This window comes from Cyprinus carpio, chromosome B25 (assembly GCF_018340385.1).
Source record: "Cyprinus carpio isolate SPL01 chromosome B25, ASM1834038v1, whole genome shotgun sequence".
Classification (NCBI taxonomy): domain Eukaryota; kingdom Metazoa; phylum Chordata; class Actinopteri; order Cypriniformes; family Cyprinidae; genus Cyprinus; species Cyprinus carpio.
Window position 1 is genome coordinate 11,806,851 of NC_056621.1, and position 19,517 is coordinate 11,826,367.

At 38.0% G+C, this 19,517-nt stretch overlaps 1 protein-coding gene across 3 annotated transcripts in view; it reads right to left on the minus strand.

Moving 5' to 3' along the window:
* LOC122133881 (G1/S-specific cyclin-D2-like) overlaps positions 1-19,517 on the minus strand; it is a 151,331-nt gene that overhangs the window by 17,130 nt on the left and 114,684 nt on the right. Inside the window, exons 3-4 of one of the 3 annotated variants that reach the window (XM_042753247.1) lie at positions 2,834-2,954; positions 1,274-1,489 (exon numbers count right to left, since the gene is read on the minus strand). In XM_042753247.1, coding sequence (XP_042609181.1) covers positions 1,274-1,489; positions 2,834-2,866 — 249 coding nt within the window. In that variant the 5' untranslated portion in view covers positions 2,867-2,954. Of the gene's footprint in view, positions 1-1,273; positions 1,490-2,833; positions 3,758-19,517 lie in introns of those variants that run through there. The other 2 variants (XM_042753245.1, XM_042753246.1) reach the window with 2 other exon arrangements.

The window sequence follows — 19,517 nt, forward strand, 5'->3', positions numbered from 1 at the left end:
ATCTTATTTAAAAGCATGATATTAATCATATCACATCATATAATAAAATATAATTTGTTGTTACTACTGTAAATATATATTCAATTATTATTGGATCTCCTTCAATACTTTCAGAATCTTTATTTTAAAACGATTTTGTTTCTGTATTATAAAATGTATTTTTTATATTAAAATATTTTAATGACAGTATATTTATTGAATTTTTAAGTAATTAATTCTTTTATTTTTAAAAATAAGCAGAAAATAGTATAAACTTTGCTAAAGTGATTATTTTGAACAAGTATTAACTTAGACATTTTTTTAAACATTATTTTAGCTGAAGTATTTGTATCAATACCGTGTGCCTTTTACCCCATGCTATGCCACACATGGGGTAAAAGGCCCCCCTTGCCACCTCATGTATTTATAAGATTTTTAAACAAAACAAACAACTTAAATGATTTATTTTCACACAAAATCTGTTGCACCATTAATGTTCAATACAACGTATTTATTTTCTTTGCAATTATACATTTTAGGTGCATGAATGACACATTTTTTTCTTAAGGTGGGCCTTTAGCCCTGTTGTACCTTTATATATATATATATATATATATATATATATATATATATATATGTGTGTGTGTGTGTGTGTGTGTGTGTGTGTGTGTGTGTGTGTGTGTGTGTGTGTATGAAAAGAAGCTGAATGATGATTAGCTAGTTAGACAATGGCAAGTAGCCGGTATCTTTCAATTGACAGAGTCTTAAAATCAATGGACTCCTGCAAGACTATCAATATTCACCCAATATATAAATACAGGTGGAACAAGACTTCAGCCCTGCAGCTATGGGTTGCATAGTTGCCACTAGATGGAGTAATAGCTCTGTCATGCATGGACTAAAACCCTTGAGTTGATATTTGAATGTTTGTGGAGAACATCCATCAGTCGGTAGAATATTTAGTCAAACAGAACCAAGTCTTTGCTGTAGACTACTTTTAACTCTTATGGCATTGATTTGTCAACATACACACTATGAAAAATTCCATCACAAATTAAAGTATACTAGTATCTGCATAACCTGAATTTTTATTTTAAGTGGTATGACTAGCCTACTAAACGATTTAGTGTACCTATAACAGCAGCATATACTGTAATGTAAACAAATAAACACTTAGCAATAGCAGGCCTATATATTGAGGAAAATTGTGAATAATGTGTGTAATCAATTTTCTGGCAGTCACTAGAGATAAGTTAGCAAGTTTCGGTATGCAAAGAGTTTATTTGGTGCTTACCAGCAGTTCCTGCGGTCTGATTGAGTTATCAGTGTAGATGCACAGCTTCTCTGCAGTTAATGGACGCGTCTCTTTCAATTTAGACGCAAGAAACATGCACACTGCGCCGAGCAACTGCAAGTTACATTTTCTTGTTGGTACCACCGCTAAAAATCGGTCCAAGTAGTTCATAGCCAGTGGAAAAACTTCTTCCTCGCATTTCTGTTCCTCGCAGACCTGGAAAGGGCAGGGCATAACTTAAGTTCAGAGGAAAAGATGCACGTGGCGCAACAAAATTAGTCTAATTTATAAGATTCGCAATGACTATATAGCCTATGCATCAAATAATTATGCCGATTAAACGAAATACGTAGTATTGACCATCAGATAACAGGTTGTAAATCTCCACGGTAACATTAGAGATTGATTCCAAAAAAGTGCAATTTCTATCTTGTCGTTGTTATAAATGTATACATTTAATGGATGAAAAGGGGACTCTAACATCTTTGTCAATAGACTCACATTCCTTTGGTTCATTCAGTAAGAAATGAATTCAAGTCACAATCGCCCGAGCCAAAAAACACCCATGCAACAGTACGGGATCTGTTTTTTTTAATTCGTCATATTTTCATAAAATATTTAAAAATATAAATAAATTGTCTAGGTCTACTATTCATACATCTAAATATTCACCAACCCTTTTCACATCATTCCCGACAATTGACAAGCAATCAAATCGATGTTTTATATGATTAAAACACGATTTTTTAAACGAAGTAGCAAGCGCTCTTAGAAGAGTGCGTCACCATCGGACCGAAATATTTTTTTCAAAAATTTTTATAAATTCTCCTGCTCGATTCACCTGACAATTTAAAACATGAAAATAAAGCTAAGGTCCTGCCCTAACGTTTTCAACATTCAGAGATTAGAAATATGAACGATTCTGACAAAAACCGAACTTAATTCCAAGGCAATAGACTTCGATCAGCATGGGTTAAGAAGCATTGCGGGCCCTCGCCCCTTCCGCAACCATATATTTTAAAAAATTGTACAAAATTATAGAAGCGTAATTCCCAATATATTCAACCATGAATATGTACCTTAAACGGTCATTTATCAAGTCATGCACATGTAAAGAGTTGTTATGATCATTTTGTTGCGATAAAGTTGTTGTGAAAGAAAAACCAACATGGCGATGGTTAGATGTAGCACAGCGGCAAGCATTGAAGTGCATACGTGTGCATGGAAATATTTATCCAAAAAATAAATAAATAACATTAAGCACGATTCTGTGCTCTGTGTTAACGGAACCGAAAACTTTAAGAAATATGCGCTTATGAACACTGACATATGTCGATATCTTCCATCCCCCTGCAAATCTAATCGTGAACTTGGTCCAAAATCAGCGTTTATGGCTGCAATAAAATAAATAGCACGACAAAATCGGATCTAACATTTCGGAAATATTAAGGAAGCTCCTTTACTTGCATTCCACAATGCTTACATGACAGAATAAAGGAGAAAACACTTTGCTAGACGTTTTGAAGATACGGTGTAAGCACGGAAATGATCGGTACAAACCTCCAACATCCAAGTTGCCACCATCCTCCGCATAAAGGGCTGAATATCTTTCTGAACGCATTTAAAATATGAACACTGGGGAAGAAACCTCTCTTCGATGGTCAGCAAGCTTTGTAGTACCCTGTCATCATAAAGAAGATTCGGGTCAGGACGCGCTCTTATAATGGTGTCCATCTCGAGACAAAGCAGTTCCATGATTGTTACAGTCCTTTTCGATCTCAAATAAGCCTACAAACAGTCAAATACAATGGTTGCGAAATGTCAAAAAGAGCAGAAATGACTTCTCAGGCACATAAAACCAGTCTACAAGGCTGTCCAGGTTAGTCCTGATCCTTTTGCAAACTTTTCCCCACTAGTCTCTTTCTCTGCTCTGCTCCTCTCGCTGCAACATTTGAGGTCTGCAGATGTAAGGCTGTGACGCAAGCCTCATCTTATTATTGGTCAGACGCAACATGCTAGGTCTTCCTCTTCTTTTCCAGCCCTCTTGCTCTGGTTATCAATAGCCCCCACAAGAAGTTCAAGAACTGCAATATTGGCTGATACATTTATGGATCATGCAAGATATTGATCCTTAGTCAACTCACCCATTATTGCCCAACTATTTTAACGACGCTGGGTAAACATAGCCTAAATATAAACACAGTGCACCCAACGCAACACTCAACTTATATATAGTAGCCTATCTTAAAGTGTTTCAAAAAAGTGGTTTGGGTTTTTTATGATGTTATTTCGTATCAAATAATATGCATATCCTAGTTGATAGTTGTGCCAAGCAGACATTTGCGAAAATTAGACCAATAAACGTTCAAAACCCTTTCTTTTTGACTTTAAGGACACTAAAACGCCACATCGTCATCACAAAGTCGAAATAGAGCTACATGAAGCTGCAACGCCTGTGGTCAACGAGATAGCTTTCTAGGAAATGCAGCGAAAGCATGAAGCAACGCTCGCTCGTCAGAGATAGCAGCTGAATGATAGTTATTCTCTTGAGCTGCTCCCAGTGTATTATATAAAGCATTATTATCGTTTCTATTTAGGATCAAAAAGCCAAGCCTCAAAAGGAGATGTGAGCGTTCCAAAATTGTGATCTGCTATGCAGGTGACGGATTTCAACATGCATATCGCACAAACTCATTCAGAAAGTCACCATAGCAGAAAATGTGTCAAAGCAGTTCAACATTTCGTATAATAAGGTGAATATAGCGTTAGTGTGTCTTCAAAGACCTTCTAGAGAACATCTATAGTGAGTTATTGATCACGGTGCATCTCGAGGTTCTCCAGCCTCTAACAGTGATTCTGAACTCAACATACTACAGCTATGTGCTTTTGCAACAGTTGCTTCGTTTCAACACTTTTAGCTAAATGTGATAGGACATGTCTCTTTAAAACCTTTTTTCTCGCTGTAGATTGTTTCCTCAACCCCCCCCCCCCCTCTTCCTTTTATCAATTTGCATAGCCAATAGTTCTTCTGCGCGCGTCTGAGGCTTTCGGATTGTTACTGGGCAGACTTTGTCTGTGGAAATTCACCTTCTAAAGTGCCAGGAAGAACCTAATCTATTTTGCCGATCACCTGATGAACGTTGCTACGTCTCAAAGTCTGCCGCGTGCAGATGCCATAAATAAATTTATACAAATGTAGCAGAGCTACAGCAAGATCTGCAGCCCTCAGAGTGATGCTCTGAGAAACTCAAAGATATTTTAATTATAAAGACCTTATCCTATAAGATAAAGTGATACAGTGATTACAATTTATGCTTAAAGGGCAAAAAAAGTAATAAAAATACATTCTATTATTTTCAAAGTTAGTCTGCTCATAAGTCTATATTTTTATTATATTACTTAACCCATATGAATTTATATTAACAGAGCATGCAAAAATGATTTCTTTCAACCACCGCATGGAATTTATGGATAATTAAGCAATTCCAATTACTCAAATGCTGAAACATCTAGTAATTTCATTTCCTTGTTAAAACATGCGCGTTATTTAAACTGCAGTGTTACTCGCACGCAGCCGACACGTGAAATTTCGGTAATGCAGGGGCATCATGAGAGGGTTTCAGACATCAAATGCCGCATAATGGCTTCAAACAATGGAGACGACAAGTCACAATAACATCAAGGATGCATCCTTTTTCTTTTTAACGATATAAAGCTTTCCTTTTCTGGCGCAATTAAACTTTTATGGGTGGATATCATTCAAAAGTTATTTTTAAAGAAAACAATAACTAATAAATTACTCAAATATTCATAATTAGAACGTTTTTATTTATTTTTATTTTTTTATTTTTTAACGTACCTGTTTAAACAAACGTCACATGAAAGTTGCTTTTATTAGATTTTTTTTCTTATTAGCATAAAATACACATTATATACATTTATAAAATATATAAATATTCCTCTCTGTCAGCAACGTTTTGACTCCCCCATTAAGTGACGTGATCAAACCTTCAAAATCAACGCCTAGTTTCCTTTTAGCTCATTTCAAGACACTCAAGAAAAAAAAAAAAAAAAAAAAAAAGATATCATATATATGTTTATATATTTATTATTATTGTTTTGTTATATGTTTATATTTTTATTATTATTTTTTTGTCTTCATCGGGATATATCGATCTCTGTAAACAAACAGTCTTAAACAAAAAGACACGACAGAACATCACACAGCCCCTCTCAAAGAAACGTCAAAAAAGTTAACTCCGGTCTGATTCTAATGCCTGTCTGTGGTTCACGCCTCTATATTCTAACCTGACCATGCTGTTTTTTCGCGGAATAATGACGTCACACAAACGTAGCTCTTACTGGGCTAAGCAGCTCATGCTGTTTCCCGGATGCCTGCAATTAACGCGATATCCGTCAAGACGCACCCAAAGAAAGTTTGCTAGACCCTCTAAATATTATAGCTGATTTTACATTTAAGTTTTTCACACATTACCCTATGTACTTTCTTCCATGGAAACTCAAAGAGCTTAAGTTTTAGGTTTCCATAAATCAAGGAAGTCTTTATGTATGGTCATTATCACACAGTAAGACAAAGCAAACTCTAAAATAATGACAGTTCCTCTTAAATTTAAGGTGTAATGATAAGATTAAATATGTATCTCTGATTATATAAAAGAAACAAGATATTCATTTAAACACAGACATAGCATCACAGTTGTATGAATAATAAGAAAAACTAATGTTGAGACACAAATGTTTGCTCATTTACAGTCATCTCTTCATTTATATCAGTCTTAAGCATTACAGCAATAATTTACTGCTCTAAACAAATACTTCCTTCAAGTGAAAACATTGTTGCAAAAAAAGCCACTATTACTAAGAAATTATTCTAGATTAGTAGAAATATTTTTTCTAAAAGAATATGTCTGCAAAACCAAATAAATTGATTTAAAAAATAATGTACAAGCCACAACTAAATTATTAATTTTTTTATAAAAAAATATTTTAAGAGGAAGATCTTTCTGTAAACATGTTTTAAAACATGTTTATTATTTTCAAACATAAATGATTAAAACAACCTTTGTGCTAACTAATGTTACAAATATAATTTTACACTTTTGTATTGTACTATATTATTTACAAAAATATTCTCCACCTTCAGTTAATTCAGTTTTATTTCATTTCAGTATTTTTTTATTTGTTTATTTTTTTACTTACAATTACAAACAATTCTTTATTTGCATTATTGTTTAATTCTGCTTAATTGAACAGCTAAACAAGAAAGGGAGAAAACATTTTTTTAAGGTTCTTCATCATAAATCACAATTTTGTATATTATTAAATTACTACAAATATTATCAAATTTCTTATTTCTCTGAACAAAGTAAATTTATTTGCTGGAGAATCATATATTTTTGAATGAATGAATAGTACCACTGAATAGGCTTGTATGTTTATAAAATACATGCATTTGTAACATAAATCATCAAGCAGTAAATGTCTTTACCATTAACAACAAAAATGAAAGATAAATTTAGTTAAAAGGCACACAAAGAGAATAACAAAATAACAGATTTCTCACAGTTATAATGTTGTGGTTGAGCAACTGCAGATGTCCTTACTGAATAAAAACAAGAACACTTAGGCATCACAAAAAAATATTTGATATGCTTCATTTATTGACATAGTTTACGATTATTGTAAATGGCAACTACTGATTGAAACTGCTGTTGATAAAAATAAAAGAGTGAAAATTTCTCCATCTTTGTTTGTACAAAAAAAATTTAAGAGTTTACACAGAACTGAATATATATAATCTCTCTTTCTTTCATCCAACTATGAGAAAGAAACAAATCTCTCCATTAAATTGTCAACATGTCATTTATTTATCTTACCTCAATATGATGATTCTCGATTATTTCCTCTACATGACTTTTTATTACCTATTAATTTGCTTGGCTAAATTATCTGATCTGTAAAATGTTTTATGCTGCCTAACACACTCATTAGGATCCAAGAGCCTCACAAACTCATTATTTTAATCAAAATGAATAAAGTCTTATTGTTGACTGGAAGTGTCTTTGTTTAGTCAAATAAAGGTATGTGTCCAAAAGTTAATAACAGTTAAAGAGATGCAGAGGAATTAAGCAATGATGACACACTGGTGGAGACGTTGTAACAGTGCTTCTAAATTTTATCTTATTTACTAGCACAAACCCACAACAGGTGCAACAGATCTTAGGAAATAACTGTATAGAGCAGCAGTCACAAAATAGCTTCAGGCATATCTCCTATTAGAAAAAAAGAAAGACTTCTTTGCTTCACTTAAAAAAATTACTGGAGGAATCTATGTTATTTTTACCCCATCATCATTTCAGACATCAAAAACCCAACCTGGACAGTGTGATGACAGACATTTTCTTCAGACATAGTCTGTCTAGTCTAAATTGACAATGTAGATCCCTGTCAAAAGCTCCCTGACTGCATAACAGCATTCATACTCCCAACCCCCGAATCCTTATATAAACATCATAGACAACCGTCAAAACGGGGGCTCACTGTGCACCAAGACCCTTCTCCCCGTAAGTGCATGCAAATATTATTGTTTCCAAGATACCTCTTACAGGTACTGTCTTTTCTTTAACACACCAGTACATTTTATGTTGGACAGCACAGCTACTGCTGTCTTCCTCTCCTCTGTGCCTCTCATATCACAAGCCCTTGAGTTTGTCACTCACGCAACAGCTGCTGGCTGATACTTTACCATTCCAGTGCCCATTTTTCCCTCTCCCTCTGAGCAAAGAACCCACACAGAGAAACAAAAGCCTTGTTGGAGAATGCAAGGACATTTCGGGGGCAGGTTATGTCCCTCAAGACTTCGTCAGCACAAAAAATGCCATCCAGACTTTGCATGGCTGACTCTTCCATTACTGGGAAAACATCCTGAGAAGTTCCACCTGGGAGCAAAGCATACTTCAGCTTTGTCAACAATGTAGCAGTCGAGATCAAATACGCTTTGAGAAGAAACTGCTTTTCTCTCCTCTATCTTTAAACCAACTTGAAACTATAGTAACTTCTGTGTTTTGCACTGAATATTGTTGCTTTTTCTATCAGTTGAAAAGCACCTGCAGCAAACTAGTGTGCCAGACTTCTTACTGCACTGATCCAAATGCAAGCTTTGCAGTTCTGTTTCAATTGTGTGGGTTCCTGTCATGTTCTCCTGCAATCCCACACTCACACCTGCACTGTATGCACAAGGTATGGTATCTTGAGGTAGGTTTGCACCTTGGTTGCCCTAGTCACCTAGTTGTGTTCTTGGATAAGGACATGGGGGTCCCTGGCAAAATCAGGTGGGGTTAAAGCATAGATGTGAGAGAGATCATCTGCAAATTCTCACGTTCAACATACTTCAGGTGTCACCTCATTTAGGGTTTTCAGTAGTAGTGCTAACCATATATAGCCTAAAAACACTTCTGAATTTATACTTACTGAATGAGAGCGATATAAAAGTAAAAAAAAAAAAAATAATTGTTACACATTCACTTTAAAGGATAATTCTTCCCAAAATTACAGTTCTGTCATCATTTACTCATTTCTCATGTTTTTCTAAACCTTACTGACTTTCTTTCTTCTGTGTAACACAAAGAAAATATTTTGAAGACTCTGCTGTTGACTCTTTTCCATGCAATTACATTGAATTGGGGAATGAACATTTTAAGTTCAAAAATGACAAAAAAAGCATCATAAAAGTGCTTGATGCTACTCATGCGGCATATACAAAGTCTTCTGGAGTTTTATGATAGCTTTATGTAAGAAGCAGAACAAAATATATGTTATTTTTCACTTTATTCAAATATATTACATTTTAAGGGCATCAATGGGATCGTTCACCCAAAAATGAAAATTCTGTCATTAGTTACTTACCCTCATGTCGTTCCAAACCTGTAAGACCTTCGTTCATCTTCAGAATTGTAAAATTTTTTATGAAATCCGTAGCTTTCTGACCCTGCTTAAACTATTTTTTATGAAATCCGTGAGCTTTCTGCAAATCATACTTGGTGTGAACCCTGGGGTTGATAAAAGTTGTGGGAGTGTCACTAAAAGTTAATGCCTATAGTTGGAATATCCCTACACCAAACCCAATTTCAACTGGAAAAAACAAATATGCTATTTTAACTTCCTTATGCGGATTTGAGCTGTTTTGTTGAACAGTAGTTTCACGGGGTTCGTAAGGTATTTATTATGTTATTTTAATTTCGTTTTGCTGTTTTTAACATAAGTGCAATGCCGTATCGTGTGAGCTACCGAGTAAACCTACTCCTGCAAAAACTTTGTGTGCAGGCGATTTTGGCGATTTGTATGCATAAGTATATTTTTTGTGTTTTGCAGAAATGTAGGTAGAGGCACGTATTTCCAATGAGCCTATGTTGAAAATACCTTAATTTCTTATGGATTTGGAACGACATAAGGATGAGTAATTAATGACAGAATTTTCATTTTTGGGTGAACTATCCCTTTAATAATTATGTAGTGGTGTCCAATTGATGTATAAAAATGTATTTGTTTGATTCATTTTCAATCTTTTGATTTGAAGCTGATGTAATGATTTGGTCGTAACAGTTTATCAGTGAATAATGACTTAAATTTTGATCTGTTCATCACTCAAAACCTTTATATGATCTTAGAAGACTTGTAACGTAATTCACAAATTATATGGACTAAAAGTGACTCTTTGTTTTATGGAGGGGGCAAAAGATACAGATTTGGAATAACATGAGGGGGAGTAAATTAATCTTTTTTGGGGTGAACTTCACCTTTAATATAACTAAAGGATCTTAAAGGTTCAGCGATAGGCCCCGCATTCAGGCCTCTAGCCCTCCAGCAAGGGGTATTACAAATCAAACAGCCCTCCATCACAATTACCCTACCACACATGAATTCACAGTATAGCCCCACGCTTGAGTCAGGCTGCAATAATCTGATCCTTTTGGGAAATTCTAGTGTCGGGTGTAATTTACGATCCATATCTTTCAAGTTCCCCCTGCCCCGCTGCTGCCATCAAACCCCGGGAGCCACCATGTGTGTGTTTGCAACATGTGTCGCTTGCTATCTCGCTCGCTGAGGCACACAAAGGTAAAGGGAAGCTTAACATCCTGGGAAAATCTCAAACAGAGTGAAATTACCTTGATCCAAAGATTCCTGCCGCATACCAGCTCAATGAACCCATAACACACCACAGTAGAACAGCTGAGAGAGATAAAGGGCAGTACAGAGCTCGACATAGTAAAATAAAAGAATGAAATATTGAAATAAATATAAAGGTTTTCGAGTATTGTAAAAACCATATTCTTGACCAGATCTCCCAAAACAGGAACCATGAAGAGAATTGATCAACGTGAGATGTCAATGGTGATCCAGCCGCACCTCCCTGCAGGACAGACCCATGATTCTGTTTGGGTTTATTTAAGAAGGGTGGAGGTTGTTTTGGCTGTGATGCTATTGTGTGAACTTAATACTGAGGGGAAATTTTCAGGGATTTGTGGAATTGCACCTTTTAAATGTCAGACACAATATTGTTGGATGTTGCATTCTTTTAGTTGGGCGAGTCTGAATCTCCTGGGTTTCAATTCTGCACTTTGTAAACTTGGGCTTTATGATACTGGTTGTTCACACCTTGTTAACCTACAATGAACCTGAGTTCTCGTCACACTTCCGAGGTAAATAGAAGACTTTGTGACACATTCTTTGCCTCCACTCCCTAAAACCAAAGATAAATCTGGACCAATGAAAGTGTTATCAGTCTTAGAAATTAATCTGTGTAAGGAAAGAGGCTTTCAAATTTTTTATTTATTTAAATAATTTTATTTAAAATGCACGCCAATAACAGATGATCATGCACTGGCTTAGGAGTAGGGGAAAAAATGAAAATAATTTAAAAAAATAAGCATTTATGACAATTCTTGACATTCTTTGAGTAACAGTGCAAACAAGGAAATGTGCTCCAAAGAAAAGTTATTGAGAACAAAAATGATATTAAATTGATTACTGGATAAATAAAGAAAGGGTTTGTTTCCTTAAGTTGCCATGCAACTTGACAAAACATTTCAAAGCTCTGAGTCACTACATTTGCTGCGGCATATTCACTTATCTGAATAATGCATTGATAAAATTAAATCTATTTAATCAGGCCATGGCAGTCAAACATTCATGAGGCAACAGCTCCTATAGAAAGATTTAAAAGTGACAGCACACTTATGGTCATAAGCCAAAAATCAGAAATGTGGCGTGATGGATTGCTCTGCGCTGAGCAGAAAATGAAAACGATAAAACAAACTGAGAGCAGAGCAAACTAGGTTTTCAAGTCATTTAGAGAAAAGCAGTTTCTCTAGCTGAATGCACCTGTTTGCCGAGTGCCACTTTGTGAAAAATTATCAGCTCTATCATAACCTCAACATCTTACTGAGCTCCCGCATGGCAAAATACATGACTCTGTAAACAAGAAATATATTCTTACATATTCTCTCATAATGGTGAGAATCTTGTGTTTAAAATGAGTACAACACACAGAAATAAACACACAACTGTCTGAAAGCCACTTTATCAGATCTGAGTGGTTCTATTCTAGATTTTAACTGTTTGTTGTGTCCAAGTCATTTTAGATATTTATCAAATGATACCTCTATTTAAAGGGATTCGGTTCTGATTTTCCCTTTTCCGTTTCCTGTAGGTCTCTCCCTTTCCTTCGTGTTGCCGAAAGCAGATGCAGATGTAGAGTGTGTTCTACATGGGATGCTCACACCTGCTTAAACTTCATGAAACTGACTCTTCATAACTGAAATATTTAACAATAATTTTCACCTCGACCATCAGGCTTTGCAATACAAAAAAAAAATATATATATATATTTTACAAATATGTATAAAAAAAGATTTTATATTATTAAAATAGTCCCAAATGCTTACATGATTTTCATAAAGAAGAACATTCATAGTTTCAGAATTTATTTTAGGAAATTCTAAAGATTTTGCTGATTCAATAAAACCCAAATTTGTTACAAAATCATATGTGCATGTCCATTCATTGCTACCTGCATTAATTTTCATTCAGTTTACTATAGTAAATATGCTTAGGATATATAGAAATGATACAATCATGCATCACTGCATGATAATGCAACAAAGAAGCACTTTCATTCACAATATGTATTTTGTAACTTTAATGCACCCTTAAGAGTTCCTGATTTGAGGTGACAATGCAAAAGAGTTGAACAAAGTTTACTTTATGCAAATAAGCAGCAACATGATGCATCGATTACCAGTAAGCGTGCTTTCTGTGATCCACCTCCTGATAAAGTAGAAATGTCTACTAGCAACTAATAATACCGCAATGTGACAACCTCCATTAATACATCTTAAGTGTCACAAAACAGTAAGCTTATATAATACATAAATGTTTTTTTTTTTGTTTGTTTTGTTTTTTTTCACATGTTGTTGTGAAGTGTTTGGAGAGTTTTTACTGAGCGTTTACAATCATGTGTCACAGCATGGTCATGCAACCAAAGAATCACCTTCTTATTCATATTTCATGTCTCATTTCATATATTTTGCTAGAATCATTCTTATCATTACAAACATTCCTGCTGGTTTTCAAGTCAGATATTAGCATGTTAAAGGAACAATATGTAAGATTTTTGTCTTAATATCCCAAAAAACTAGAACAGTGTTATATATTTTGCTGACTTGTGTACTTACATTATCCCAAATGTTTCAAAGAATGTTTAAATCCAGAGAAATAAGAAGTGACATGGACCGGGTCCATAGTGTCATTGTGTCGCCTGCCAATGATGTCATAACCCCTCGATTTCCGTTGTTGTGTGTTTTAATAGACCGGTAACAACCGCACAGAGTAACATTATAACAGAACTTTCAAATGTATCTAGAATGATAAAACAGTGCTGCTTTTTTCCCCCACATACGCACGACCGAAAGGAATGGAAGCGATCGACTGTGGCATAATAAACCAATGCAAAACTGGCTGCTTTCGAGCCATGTGTCGCGATCGTTCAGCGGCCTCGTTTCGCTTCGACAGCTTTCAGCCTCACCCTGCTTCATTCTACTAAGTTAATAAATCAATTGCTCATTCATGAACATGATTTCTGCCTGAGTCCCGTCGGATTGCATCGGCTGTGTGGATTCAGTCACAGCGTCATCAAACTACGCCTTTGTTTCTTTGTATTTTGAATACGCGCCCTCTAGCGGCGAAAAATTACATATTGTGCCTTTAAATTTAATTTTGTAACCACAAATGATAAAAATTGCTTCATTGTCTCAGAAAACATCTTGATCCCTGTTTTAAATTTTCCATTTCTCTGCACGGGACTGATTCTTAACTTTCTGCCCTTCTCCTGTCTACATTTAGGGTAGAGAAAGCCATTCATTATCCATTACCTCTGGAATTCCTCCACATAGTTGAGAAGCCAGTCCACATCACAGGCCGGCACTCACCTTTCAATCACTCCTCTGCCCTAATCATGTTAGCTCGTTCATAATCGCATTGCAATTACTGACAGGAGTGTGACCCTTGCTTTCTGCACTCCCAATCTAATACATGTGTTTCACCGAAGACAGAGGGATGCTTTGTGTCGGAGATACAGGGGGACAAGGGGGGAAAGGAAAGAAAACAACACTGACATGCTGTGTCATGCAAAGGCTATAAAAAAGGATGCAGCCTTTTTCCTGAATCATTCCAGAGACGAGAGCACTATTTTTAGTGGGGGGAGTGTAAACAGCGGCAGTAGCTGGAACCAGACCTGGAATCGTCTCCCCAACAAGGGCTTCAGGGGTCCGAATGCCCTGTTTCTCAACCTTCCCCCCTTCCTTTCTCTTTTTTTCCTTTTCCCCCTATCCCCTTCATCTCTCTGTCTCTCTCCAGGAAGGTAATCTCCATTACCCTCCCTCCATGCTGTTTCAGAATTCAGAACTGTCCACTTCAATCTGGGGGTGTGAATGGTAAGAAGCCATTCAATGAGGGAAGAGAAACTCTGCTGGGGATGTGGGATGGAAATGCCACCCCCCCCCGCTAATTTCTCTAGGATTCTACTTCCACTCTCTGGAGCTTCACAGCATGTCAAGGGTCAGCCCCCCCAGACCTCCTGACTGATGGTCAACCCCCCTGACTTCCCCAGAGCTCTCCATGAGAATGCCAGAAAGGGAGAATGGACAACAAGTTTCTAATAAACTGGGGAGGGACCAATCTGGACCCCAGTGCTCGGCCATAAAAGATGGCTTGGAGAGACTAAAAGACCTTTAAAGTGACAGCTCCTTGAACGCTGCTTAGCTTGAGTGGTTCAGGAAGTTTTCTGACAGTGAATAGAAGCAGTTATGAACAGACGAGCCATGGAGAAAGGCAGTGCGGTGACGGCAGTAAAGCTACCTCTGAATTCCTACGCAGGGCCTGGGAGCATGGGAATGCATTACGGGCTACAGCAGTCATGCCACCAGAGCCTGAATCGGTCGCCCTTAGTCAAGCCTTCATGTGCACAATAGTAGGATTGAGTCTGGGGTCCATAAACGAGGTCAGAGGGAGGAAATATTTAGTTCTAGAAAACAGAGCGGTTCTTTAAACTCCTGTCACATGCTCCATCAAAACAATCATCTAGGTAATGCTGTTACATGTATCCAATTAGCGAAATTGAGACAGGGATAGTTACATCGCTGACCTGACCCTGTGAGAAGCCAAGACAAACAAGCATGCCAAAATCCTTTTGTGATGAACTTGGTCTAAAGTGTATTGGACCCAACTGACTTGCATTGTGTGGACAAAACATTTTAAGTATCGTCTTTTATGTTTCGTAGCAGAAAGTCATACAGGTATGGAGTGAAGTCTTTGAGTGAACTATCCATTTAAGAACTCAAACAAACCAAGGATAAACTGCATCCTAGAATGCTATCAGGAGAGCAATGTTGGTGGTTGCAGCAAGCATGTAGACCATCTTCATTGCCAAGCTGTAATTATACCCAATAACACCTTTAACACAAGCAGGTTGTTGTTGTCGTCTCTCAGGGTGTGAGGTCAAGCATTTCCTGTGTCTATGAATGGTCGCCATCATTGGAATTGTCATGCTGTGGCTGCTGCCCTCCCCTCCTTCATTCATTGAAGAGTCATATAAAGTTTGGCATCTCTTTTCCCCTCCCTTCTTCTTGCTTTAATAGACCCACGCTTGCGTTTACAGTACACGCCATTCATTGAACCTTGAGTGGAGCTTCATAAGAGAAATTAAAGTGCAAGCACATGAGTGGCCCTCAGCTTGACCACAAAATTCACCTAAACAGTGGCAATGTTGTGTTTAGGACACCACTGACTTTCATTGTATGGACTCTTCAAAGTATCTTTGAGTTGAGGTTGAGTAAAAGATGACAGAATTTTTGGTGAAGTATTCCTATCCCTATTTCAAACCGTGATGCCAGGCATGGTGGGCTGGGGGAGTGTGAATCAGTAGTGTACCAACAGGTTTGGCTTCCACACCCTGTAGGAAAATAAATACTCCATAATGACTGCTTATTAAAACATGAAACGTGGGTATGACCGAAAGTGTGCATTCCATAGGAAATCCATAACAAGCAAATACATGTTCTCTCATCTGCCGTGACATTTCAAACACTCAGGGGAGAGATTAACTACATATTTACAGTAGGTCAGTGACCGCAATGAAAGATGGCAGAGTAACAATGTCCCTCCAAGCAAATTAACAGATTGTCATCTTCCTAGCAGGCAATGTGCGTAAACTATAACCAGGATATGATTAATTGAAAAGCATAATGTTGTTGAGGAAGAACCACAGACAGATGACGAAGACGGTCTAAAAGAAAAAAAAAATAGATGATAAATATCACAAAAGAAAACATATTTTGTGCTGAGAGGTATTTTTAAAACGTATTTTGTAATTTAAAAGAATTCTACCAATGGAAAAGTCTAAGACAGCAGTGTTCATCTTTCCTTTAGGAAAGAAGAAAAGGCTTGTTAGCCCCCCTTGATAGCCCCCCCATGCACGCCCACCCACTCGCTGCTCTCAGACTCTGTCCTGGGCCCTGTAGTCTGCTGTGATATAGATTAGGTTTCAGCTCTGAACTTGCACTAGCATTGCCAGAATGACAGGGGTGGAAATTTCGAAGAAAAGAAAGGACAAGAGGTAGAAAAAAAGAACAGGAAGAAAGGGGTGTTTTAAATGCTGAGTAGAGGAGTTTGGTTATTATTGGAAAAAATCTAAGAGGTCATTCATGAGCCTGAGCCAAGCTATGAGGAAACTGCTCTCGTGTCTCAAACAGTTGGGGGATCTGGCCAAGTCCTACTTCAGCTGTTGTTCCAGGCCTTGAATTTATCACAGAGGCATTTCCCCCAGAAATCAAGAGACTCTCAGAGGCCAGGCGATCTGTCCCATGTCCTCTCAACATCCAAACTGCATGAAAAAGGATGCTGTTTGGAGGAATTCCTCCATTTAAAACAACAATAATAAAGCAAGACAAACAATATGACAACAACTTTGTGCTAAATCTACATCCCAAAGCAGATCTTGTGAAAACTTTAACTTTGGTGTAGCGCACCCTCAAGCTATTTCACATACTTTTCCCGCCCCGCCCACTAAAATTCCTCACCTTTAAAAAAAAAATACCTTTCAGAGTGGGGGGAGCTCTGTATTTGACATTTGAGGGGTTAATGATTATGAGAACCAAAAAAAATGTCTTTCCAGGTTTCTGCCATCTGTCAGTTTTATGGACAGCCAAGAAGGAAATTGGGTCTTTGGGTTGTTTGGCCCGAGGAATAATGAGCCACTGAAAATGATTGTTATAGATGACCCCTCAGCGCCGTCCTCATATGGACCAAATCCAGCTGCACTCTGCAAGCTTCAAACAATCAGGGATAAATCAATTGGATGTTATGAGGAGAAAGAGGGAGTCAGGCTGTGAGCAAGCTAATGACATCCGCTGTGCAATGGAATGGAGGTGCTGGGAACGCTTTCCTGAGCCGTGTGTCAGCTACGAGGGCTTAAGCTACCTTGGCTGCCTGCACACGATTATCAGGGCTGGTGCTCAGCCCCCTTTCAGCACATGAGGCTTGAGGGGTATGTATGTTTTGTGCCGTATGAGGGGGAATGAATGTTCCTCAGACAAAACAGCAGATTACATGGTGGGAAGGAAGCAAGTCTCGTGAGACGGATTCCACGAGGTGTTAAACATATAGCATGCACAACAAATTCACATTTTGATGTAAAAGTTACATAAATATTCCTTGTCCTTGTAGTGTGTGGCATGGTTCAACTATGGTTGCTGTAAAATAATAAAAGATATGATTATGACACACATCGCACAATAAAAGAGAGTTGCATTCTCTTAGGAATGATAAGAAACTCTGGAATGCTTGTGCAAGGTGTCAGTTTGTCCTGAAGCACTGATGCAAATCAGTCCCCCGAGGTGTTCCGAAACAGATCAATCTATCCTTGAGAAATGATTCGCAATAAGCTTGGCATGCGCATTCATTCCAAAGCCATGTGACACATCTCTTGTGAATCTTCTCATTAAATGAGCATACTGAATACCACATTTATGCATTGGAAATTCTAGCAACCAACAAAGAGAGGTTTAGCATTATATAGACACAATTAGCATTGTGTACTTAATGCTAGCTATACATACAAGTACTGTCCGACACTATTTATAGCTGCTGCGTTATTCTGCTGTATGTCATAACACTTGTGACAACAGATGTTGCTGAATGAAAGTGAAAGCTCAGGGCCAGAGTTTTAAGTGACATCTGTGAGCCCTCCCGCTACATCATGCTAACACAGAGGCCCTTTGCCCTAGGACAGGAAGTGCGGGCTGCAGCCGCTGCATTACCGGCATTTCTCACAGCAGCCTGAGTTATGATGTGCCACCATCATCTGCTGCGTCCCAACAGCTGCCGGGACAGTTGTTGAGCAGTGGCGTTAGCGCAATTAAAATGGCCGGTAAGGCTCACTTTTCTTGAGAGTGTGTGTGCAAGTTTTGGCAAACCAGTTTTGGCAGTTTTGATGTTTGCGATGTGATATACTTACCCAACAATAGCATTAATGACAGCAGGAATAATGTGAAGATTAGGCAATAGGAGAGCTCTGCATCTGCCAAAGCCTTTAAGAGTACAGCAGAAAAGACCTTCACCCGTTTCGGCCTCATTTCTCCTATCCAGCAGGAACTGGGGACAGAAGGAAAAGAGAGAAGAGGAGGTGGGTTGTGGAGGGGGCTGCTTAGCACAAAGAAGAAGCCTGGATTAAGTCATGAGTAGCAAACGACATAGGTTGGATTTTTAACGGGTGAGATCACATCCTCTTTCCTCAGTGGCTGAGAGACTCATCCTCGGTCGGACAGCCGAGTGTTCGGCATGCCAAATGGGACATCCATTATTGGGACAGCAGCATGCGGTCACACACACACATTAGCACATGCATGCACACATTAAAGTTAACAGTTTCAAATGCAAATTATCATGCAAACATACAGCACCACCTCACACGCAACAAAGTTGCAATCAATGGGAAGTTGCATGCAAACGTACTACTATACAGCCATCAGTCAAATCTACAACACATGCGCGCCTGAGCAGTAAGCACAAAGGGACAAGCAAGTAGAGTGTTTCTGAGCATGTGTGCGGGTAAGTAGCATGGGAGGGCCGCAGGGTTACATAACTGTGCTACAGCGGGGCCCCCTTGTTCTCTTCCATATGGGGGCACCAAAGGTTTTGCGAGACCCTAGCGTGGAAGGAGCTAGCATAGGCATTCATTACAGCACTGGAAGAGCCTATACATTTGATGTAAATCCAGATGGCAGATTTGTAGTCAGGTTTGGGCCTTTGAAAGCTCACATCGTGCTTCCAAAACCAGTTTGGAAGTAGCTCAGTTTGGTGCTCAAATTGACAAATGGAGGTCCTCGTTAACACCACGTGATACACCAGGCTAAGGCACTCCCTCCCTGCTGATTTCAGAACTATCCTTGACCCTCCAATAGAGGGGTAAAGAGGATACGATGCTCGAGATGGAGCACAGATGGAGATATTCTCTGTTTACAGGCTCAACACTATAAGGAAATCTAAGACAAGGAGAGAGGGAAAGATAGAGGAGAAGAAGAAAAAACGACCTCGTTGTGTTGTGGGAATTCCTTCCTAAAATATTTCCTGTATGTCTTCAGCCGGGTTGCCTGTTTTTGCCCCCCCCTTC